This window comes from Dendrobium catenatum, unplaced genomic scaffold, assembly GCF_001605985.2.
Source record: "Dendrobium catenatum unplaced genomic scaffold, ASM160598v2 fragScaff_scaffold_183, whole genome shotgun sequence".
Taxonomy (NCBI): domain Eukaryota; kingdom Viridiplantae; phylum Streptophyta; class Magnoliopsida; order Asparagales; family Orchidaceae; genus Dendrobium; species Dendrobium catenatum.
In genome coordinates, this window is record NW_021318645.1 from 75,192 (window position 1) to 84,838 (window position 9,647).

Below are 9,647 nucleotides of genomic sequence, written 5' to 3' on the forward strand. Positions count from 1 at the left end.
GCAGATGGTGGTTCTGATGGTTTTGTGGCTGTTGAGGTGGTGCCGGTGGAAAGTGAGAAGGAGGTTTCCGTCTTTGGGTCGAGAAGAAATTATTTCGATTAACAACAGTTTAGTTGTGATCCCTGTTAGTGAGGTTGATACACAAGTAATGGCTAAATGTGTGGGTAATTCCTCTGGTTTGGATATTAGGAATCAGAATAATTGGTTGGTGGATTCGTCGGATGTTGATTCGGATTCGGAGACGTTTGAGTCCGACCATGATTTTGATCTTGTGCGTACTTCAAAGATTGCCACTCGCGAAAAATATTGGGGGAGAGGTCGACGCAAAAGATGAATTTTCTTTTTGTTATTTTGTTTCTCCTCGAGATTTGTCGGCTATTTTGTTCGATTTGTGGCTTCGTGAGGCTAAGAGCAATGATGTGGTCGGGGCTCGCGTCACTGTTGTTTTTTTAATATAATTTCTTTAAAAAAACACAAAATTTGATTTTTATTGATAGAAAATCAAATATGAACAAAGCAATATGCAATGGTCCTCTTTCGAGAGGAAGACCTTCACTCCCAAACCCTAAACCCCGTTAGGATCTCTCATAAAAAGAAAACTAAAACACTCTCAAAACAAATTATGCATACAAACATAACATAAATCTTACTACTTATAGATAATAATAAAAAATAAATTTCGAAACAACCCTCCCCCAATTTCCTTTCAAATCAGTCATCTCTAATTAGAAAATATCTCCAAATTAATCTCCTCTAATTCAACTCCAAATCTACATTTTTAATTATGAAATATATCATAATTAATCCCTTTCTTAATTCCTCTTCTCACATATATAATGATAGGTTTAATAGGGCCCACAAGGAGGGCTGAATTGCCCTCCCTTATCATATACACGCATGAATCACATGATAAGCTAGGTATCAAACTTCTTGTGCGAAAACATGTCAATAAGTTTTGCTGATTTTATGAAGTTTATTGGTGTCTTATAGGCTTCATTTGAAACAACTTTTTTATTGCTTCTAAAACAATTTTTTTAGTACAAAAATTTTTAATTAAGAAAGCTGTCCGAAATAAAAACATAATTTAATACATAAAATCTTGATTGACATGAAAGCATAATAGAAACAGCATGAAACTTTGCAGCCAACCATATAAAGCCCAAAAAATTAATGAAATCCTTTATGCATAGCATTATTCTCACAAATACACTATTGGCATTCATAAATAAACATAAAGTCCCATCCATTTTATACTATTTTTTTCAGTCATCCATTACTTCTGCTTTCTTTTTCCGGCATGAAAATAAATGCGAATACTAGATATTATGTGATAGCTTGAGATTACAATTAATTATAAAAAAATTATTCTCTTTTTCTCTTCTCTGCCAGCAGCTCAAATAAGCTCCCATCAAACAATCCCCTAATGGCTTCTCTCTGTAGCACGCCTCTTTCATCTTTTGCAAGCGAGTAAAGCAACCGCCACTCCGCTGATGCTATGACCCTGCATTTTTTTTTTCAAAAAAAATCCATTGTTAAAAAATAATATTTAATATTTAATACATTATGAATATAGGACATATCCATATAAATCATATATATATATATATATTCCATATAAATATATATATATTTGAAATTAACATTATAATATAAAAATTAATATATAAAAAATTAAACAAATTAAGTAAACATGAGATGAAATATATTTAATGGGCCTTGCCAAATAGAATTTTGATATGCATAACCTTAGGGATAAAATAGGAAAAGAAAAACTTAAAAATTTAAGCTTAAATGACCTGGGGTTTTCATCTTGAGCTCTTCCTATATCCATCCCTACATGTACGTCATAAATGAGGTATTTCAAAATGAATTTTCGGGTCGGGTTTAGGTCCAGTCCAAAATTGACCCGCCTTCAATTAATCCAACTTGAAATTTAACTTATTAGGCAAACTAGACAGGGATTCAAACCCAGACTCGACCCGCTAGGTCACCAGGTTGGCCCAAACAATCGAGGTTTTGGATTGACCTACTCGACCTACTAACCCGGGTTGTGAGCAAAGCAGCAGGCGAGCGAGACTGAGGGCAAGGGGGTGAGTGCAGGTACAAGGTGATCAGTGATGCGAGTGGGCGAGGGCGAGCCGTGTGCGCGAGTGTCGTGTTAGAGCGCAAGTGCGGAGTGCAAGCACGATCTATGGGAGACTCGAGCGTGGCTGCCTGTGTGAGTGTCGGTGTTGTGCGGATGTGCAGGCAACTCAACGGAGCATCGGAACCTGTGCGAGAGCAAGAACATGGGTGGGCAGCCATAACTCAAGTCAAATTCAGGTTAGCGGGTTGATCCGGTCTTGATCCGATTTTTCAAACGGTTCATAAATTGGAACTCGAAACCAACCAATTTGTTAAATGGGTCAACATGAATCCGAATTCTTTATATCAGATTATCAGATCAAGTCAATAATTGATACCCATATTAGATAAGCGTCTTATTTTGCAAATGTTAAACACTGCATATTTTAATATTGCAATATATCAATGCATCATAAATTTAAAAATATCACCAAATAAAAGCACTAATATACACTAATAAGATAACATTATCAATAAAAATTTTCAACCAACCAAACTAAAACGCCTGTAAAAAACAAGCAAAATTAAAAGCCTAAAGCATTATTAGATCCCTACCTTCCAATGAAATCTGTGAGGTTGCGATTAGCTCCAAGCATTGTGTGGAGTTCATCTCCTGTTAGTGCATCTGAATATGTCTTTGCATATTTACTGAAAATTGCATCAAATTTTGCTGGATCAAACCTGCATTAAGAGCACATGAAGGTTGATTTTATTTTTCACAAAATGTAGAGAAAATAATAATAATAAAGTGTAGGGACTAAAAAGAAATTTTACCTTCCTTCTGTATCATATGTTTCAGAGTCACTTCCATGCTTGCATTTATGTATGTTTTTTATGTAGATTGGAAGGAGAGGAGAAGGTATCCACCCCTACATAAAAGAAATAAATGATATCAAAGGATTCAATTGATTTTAAGTACACTAATTAAAATCCTCATGATATAAATGTATAGAAGAAAATTATATTAGAATATTTTGATATAATATGAAGATAAAATAATATAATAGAGTAGATTAATGCTTAAAATTAAAAATATAAATAAAAACAAAAGATAATGCAAAGGATAAATTCAGGGGCATAAATGAGTTAAGCCGACTTGTGGGTCGGCTTGAGCTCGGATCTATCAACGACTCATGAGCCGAGCTCGATGAGCTGATGCGTCAAATTTGAGCCAACCTCGGCATGACTTGTTAGCTTGCATGCCGGCTCGTTTAAAAACTATTAATATAAAATTCATTTAAAATATTTTAGAATTCAAAAGTCCAAATATAAAAATATTAAAATACTCAAAAATTATATCTCATTTTGATATATCAAATGATTATTTATTATTTACTCCTAATTCCTTAGCCTTTTTATTAATTTTTTATAATAATTACTTAAATCATAGTAATTTTCTCCTACTGAAAACATGTTTGCAATCAAAGAGATTAAATATTAAGTTAATTAAACTTTGGAAGAAGATCTTACTGGCTGTGTGCTGTAACCAAGCAAGAAATTAATCAAGAATCCAGCAGTGAGTGATAAGAATACTCCACACCCTATAGCTCGAAAGCCTACAAAAAACAAAGAGGAATACAGAAATTAAAATTAACTTAACCATTCTCTATAAGTGATAAGAATACTCCACACCCTATAGCTCGAAAGCCTACAAAAACAAAGAGGAATACAGAAATTAAAATTAACTTAACCTTTCTCTATAATTCAATAAGCTCATATGATTCCATAATTAAGACAAAACCCATTAGCAGGTTGAAAATAGCTACATGAAGAAACAAAAAAAGGGTCAGAATACATAAATGTTCCAATTGATTTGTAGTGATTCAAGCACAGAGTTTTAAGTAACTCAGTTTTATTTGCTTTTTGAGCTGATAACAAATTATTCCTTAATACCAAGCTCCTCTCTCTCTCTCTCTCTCTCTCTCTCTAGTGGTGCTTATTGCTTTTATATATATATATATATATATAATAGTGATTAAGCAATTATAGAATCAACATAATAAAAAAGGTTAAACTCGAGCTAGATCTAAACTCACTCTTCATTTAGGAAAGCTTTCTTACTGCTTTCTAAAACAACTTTTTAGTACAAAAAAATTTTGAACATGAATTTTTTTACAAAAAAATTGTTTTAGAAAGTAATAGGAAAGTTGTCCCAAACAAAGCCTCAGGTTTTGTTTGGGACGGCTTTCTTCTTGCTTTTTAAAACAACATCTAGTACAAATATTTCTTGAATTTGAATTCGTTTTAAAAAACAGTACAAAAGCTGTCCCAAACGAAGCCTCAATTAGGGAGTAAAACTTAATTTTGGAAAGCAATTATTTAAGTATATCCTGATGCAAATTGTGTCAGAATGGACTTCATGTTCATTAAGGTTTCATTTGGGACGGTTTTTTTATTGTTTATTAAACCAACTTTTTAGTACAAAATTTTAAATTTTTATACTAGAAATACATTTTAAGAAACAGTAAGAAAGCCGTCCCAAACGAAGCATGAATTTGTGCCAAAATTAATGCAGCTCTTTGATATCATTTGTGGCACTAATCTCATTACAAATCCAACAAATATGAAGCTTATTGTAATATAATTCATGTTTGTATATCCTTAAGTAAGTCTTCTTCTATAATTCTTTTTAATGTCAGGTCAAATAATAGGATTAATGTCCTAAAACTATTTTCTATTGAAACAAGTAATTGAACTGAGTGTTTTTGGTATCCATGATTTCCTCCAAATTCTATAATGTTAAGAACTATGGAACATTCAAATAATTATATGAAAATTTTGAGAAAATAAACAAATAAATTTTCCATTAGCCAGAGCTTTAATTTTTATGATAAAAAAATTACCTTGGTATGTCTCCCAAGGATAGATAATCCCATCTTTATTTCTATCAAAAAAAGCTACATGCTGCTGAAGCACACTCAAATTATGGTGATCCCTTCCCTCAGTTCCATTTGGATGGCTCTGATCTACTGCCACTAATGCTCGAGCGAGATCTGCACAAACCATTCAACATAAGTATTGTGATCAGCTTGTGACAAAAATCAAAATTTGCAAATTTATTTTTAGTACAATTGGGGGGATAATTATCAGTTCATGGCTTGTTCATAGTTGTTGGATAGAATCTTATGAGCCTTGATTGTTGTCTATAAATACTTAATCATAAGTAGAATTAGGGCAAGCAAAACATGAACGAAGAAATTGAGCTTTGACTTTTCTCTCTTCTACTCTTGATATCTAATTATCCGTTTCTTCGGAGGTTTTGTTTGGAACAATTTTGGTATTGGTTTTTACAATATCTTTTTAGTATGAAAATTTTTTAAATGTAACAAAAAAAAAATAATTATCAAATGTTATTCCTAATGATTAGGACAACTTTTTTATTGCTTTCTACAGTAATTTTTTTTTAAAAAAAAATTTATACTTAAAAATTACTTTAGAACTTAAAAAAATTGTCCCAAACAAAACTTAATTCTCCAACTTATTGTTAAGTTTTAAGGTAAGTTCAAAGTTGTCAAATTATGATGTTACCAATTTTTTCTCTAAAGTTCATTGATAGGTAGAGCTGCTAAAATCGGGTCACGTATCGGGTTCGAGTCCAACCCGAAATTGACCCGACAGTACTGTTCAACCCGACCCGAACTGACCCGTTTTTGGAAATGGGTCGGTTTTTCGAACCCAAGCCCGACCCGCTTCGAGTATATTTTATTAATTTTTTATTCAATTCAATTTATTTAAATATAAATCAAATTATGTTAAGATTTACTTCAATTAATTTAAAATAAATTAAGATTAATTTAATTTGGGCAACAATGTTTATAATTTTTTGAAATATTATTTACTTATTTCATAAAAATCCTTTAAAACCCTCTTAAATTAATAAAAAGATGGTCAAATCGGGTTGATTTCGGGTTTTACAAACGGGTCGAAATGTCTAACTCGAACTCGACGCGATTCTGGTTTGGGTTGACCCGAACCCGAAATTTTCTGGTTGGATTTTCGGGTCGGGTCAAATATTGACACCCCTATTGATAGGTTTAGGGGTGCATGTAAAGTGAGCTGAGCGGGCTCTAGCTCGATTCATTTTTGTCTCACAAGCCAAGCTTATCGAGCTCACGAGAGACTGGTGCGGTATGCCGTGGGAAGAACGGCGAGTGTTCACGTAGCAATTGCACATGCTTCCACCTGTGCAAACGAGATAGGGCAAGCCAGGGGATGAATGTCGGGATTCGCCTCATGCTCTCCACTTGTGTTCCTCCATTCCGCCTATCCAATGCTTCAATTCATTCTCTTCGCCTCGTTTGTGCGAACAATGGGCGGAAAACCTAGGCAAGCGGGCGGGAAAATGAAAACCGGGCATGAAATTTACCTAGGCAAGCGGCGCGAAACCGAGCAGCTTGACAAGCTAGTTACAGTTTTGTAAGTCGAGCTTGAGCTCGAGCTCGGCATTTGACTCGCAAGTCGTGCTCAAATATCCCTTGACTCAAGCTCGACAATATTCGTTTACACCCCTAAATAGGGTCACCTTTGATCCATTGACCCCGTGCATGATTCATGTCCCAACACAACACGTATAAATACAAAACTCTATGAAAAAATAAGTAATTTCTGGCAAAAAAAATCCGTTGATAAATAAGTAAAATTTGTCTGAAAAAAATTTTCTGGCTAATTTCTATCAGCTAGAAAAAGCCTTACAGAAAATGTTTATGAGCATATCAACAATAACCCAAAAAAGCAGGAAAATTTTTCTAACAAATTTCTGGCGGACCATCGATTTCTACCGTATATCCTAGCTCAAGCAACTTCGAGTTTTTTTTTTTTTTTCTCATCACAACTGAAATTTAGCTTCAATCGGAAAAGATATAAATAAATATAAATTAATAAGCTATATTTTTCTAGATCTAATATTGTATTATCATATAAAAAAAAACAGAAGGCGCACGCTTACATGGCTTGGGAATTTGTTCTTGAAGATCAAGATTAAGATTCCGCTCGCCGGTGATCGGAGCTCCCGGCGCATACGTCGCCAAGGAAAAATCGCTGGCCATTGACAAAGATTTAAACCTCGATCGAATCTGCAACTTCTGATCAATTGCTTCAATATCAATCAAATTCTATACCATGGTGGCAGTAGAAAATACAAAGGAAGACACGCTAATGGGAAGGGATGGAAGGAGAAGGCTCAATAATGGAAAAACACGTACAGTGGTAGTAGAATAAAGATCGAAGTTCGAGCTTATAAATACTAGTGACCATAGATCTCTAACTTTAGCGTTTTTCAAATTTATTTACGTCAGTTTAGAATTTCTTGCTAAACTTATTACGTGACAACAACCAAATTTAAAGCTATAAGTAATTGATTGGAAGTAATTATTGTATTTAGTAAAGAAGTGAATGAAGGAAAGCTATTATTAGGTAAAGGGTATGCTTCATTGCGGAGTTTTATAAATAATTTTTTTGATATATAATATATATATATTATATCCCAAATAGACCTAAATTAAGCATGCTTATGTTCAACTAAAACAAAACAAAAATGTAATTAAGCTCTACGAACATAGTGATTGTGGTTCATAATAAAATTTCTACCATACAAGTAAGGGGGATGGGGGGGTTAAAAGAGGTTAATCAATCAGGTTCGAGTCTGACCCGAATCTGAGTAGCTCAAACCTGACATGTTTAAGAAAGGAATCAAAAATATGAATCTGAATCTGACCATCTATCAACCCGAATGACCCAAGCCCTACTTGATAATATATTTTGGCTAAAAATTATAACTTATCAACAACTGTTAATTGATTAAAAATAAGAATTTTATATTAACAATAATAATAATTTAATAAAACTTATTAAATAGATGGATTAATTTATGATCGAAGGCGTCAAGGCGGGTTCATGGATCAACTCAAACATAACCCATATAATAATAAACGTGTTGAAATTCCATACTCAAATCCGATCCGTTATTAAATGGGTCAATCCAAACTCAAAAATTTTATATGATCAGATTGATGTATTAGATTATTTAGTGACACCCCTAATACAAATAAATATTTATTTGGCTAAGTAATTGGCTGATTCTTCCTTATGTTTGTATTAATTTCTATTTTTTAAATATCATATATTTTCACAAATGATTAAAAAATAGCTACACGTACACGCAACTCTTAAAAAAAAAAGTCTTAGATCCTTCCTTTAATTAATTTAACGTAAACAAGTAGCGCACCATTTAACCTTATCTCGTCAATTGCACCGCCAACCACCTTGTCTGATCTTATCATCTTATGATTAATTAGGCCAGCAATTGGTTTTAAGAGATATCTAAATTGCCTTAAACTCTTTATGATCATTTATATATTTATCAAAATAAATTTCAGAAAAATAGCTTTTACTACATTTTTTTGAAGTATATAATTTTGTAATTAGAAACTGTTTTAGAAAACAATAAGAAAAATGTCTCACAGTTTTCTTACTATTTTACTTTTTAGAGCTCACGCATTATTTCTATTTGTACGTTGATTTTTTAATGCATTCAAGATATGTTTTAACTAGGAAGGTGCGTTCTTTCTACAATAGCTTTTAAAAAATTATTTTCTCCGCATATGCTTTACAAACATCTTTATAAGAAGCTGCAGCCGTCCCAAACAAATCCTAATATTTCATTTGGGATAGTTTTCGCAATGTTTTATGTAACAGCTTTTTAGCACAAAGATTTTTTGAAATAAATGAAAAAGTAGTTGTCAAAAACTGTCCCAAATCAATTAATCAAGCCTAAGGGTCTAATCATGCAGTTTTCTAACTGATTTATTTTTCAAAGTATAACTATGATTCTATTTGGTTATTTTTTTCTTGTTATTTTTTTGCCATTGTATAGCTCTTTTTTATATCAGAACTTACTAATATGTAATAGCATTAAAAAATAAACTATTAAATTAAAATAAATAAATATATATTTATAATATCTAGAATAACTTTTAAAAAACTTTTTCCACGATAGCTTCTCTATCACTTTTATAAAATACCATAATCTTCCTAATTAATAGACTCTAAGAAGAAGATAAATATAAATAATAATTTATGATATTCCTCTATAAGACCAACGTAATTTTAATTATTTCTTTTACTTAATTTTATAATTTATTTCGGGCAACTCAACTGCTTCCCGATTATGCCACCGACTGATCAGAGAAAATGGTGTTCCGAAATTTCAGCGCGGCTGCGTATGACAAATGACAGTTGGATCTATATTGGACTTTAGTTTGAAGAATCGAAGGTCTTATTATTTACCACAAAACAGGCATTACATTCAGTTTTTCATTGAATATGATTCACAAAATTATAAATAATAAGGAACGTGTTATCAGATTTGACCAAAACATAATTTGAGGGTGGCACATCCCATATATATATATATATATATATTAGGGCTGCAAACTAACCGAGCCGAGCCGAGTATGTGAGTATTTATGTTTGTGTTCATTTAATACCAGCTTGTTCAAGTTTGGTTCATGTTTGTTCGAGCTTTA

General features: G+C 32.5%; 1 protein-coding gene across 1 annotated transcript; it reads right to left on the minus strand.

Annotated features, from left to right (window-relative positions):
- Positions 1-1,167: 1,167 nt before the first annotated feature.
- On the minus strand, positions 1,168-7,369 carry LOC110097260 (probable peroxygenase 3). Its single transcript, XM_020823529.2, has 6 exons — positions 7,070-7,369; positions 4,968-5,117; positions 3,595-3,680; positions 2,899-2,993; positions 2,680-2,805; positions 1,168-1,501 (listed from the first exon to the last, which is right to left on the minus strand). The coding sequence occupies exons 1-6, from the start codon at positions 7,167-7,169 to the stop codon at positions 1,363-1,365; spliced, it is 696 nt and encodes a 231-aa protein (XP_020679188.1). The 5' UTR covers positions 7,170-7,369; the 3' UTR covers positions 1,168-1,362.
- Positions 7,370-9,647: the final 2,278 nt, after the last annotated feature.

What these genes read in the sequence shown, in the direction of transcription:
- LOC110097260 (XM_020823529.2), bottom strand. Translation starts at nt 7,169, where the DNA reads ATGGCCAGCGATTTTTCCTTGGCGACGTATGCGCCGGGAGCTCCGATC. An exon ending in TCCTTGGGAGACATACCAAG is followed by an intron (nt 3,681 to 4,967) that starts GTAATTTTTTTA and finishes TGTTTTTTGTAG; the next exon opens with GCTTTCGAGCTATAGGGTGT. An exon ending in ACATATGATACAGAAGGAAG is followed by an intron (nt 2,806 to 2,898) that starts GTAAAATTTCTT and finishes CTCTTAATGCAG; the next exon opens with GTTTGATCCAGCAAAATTTG.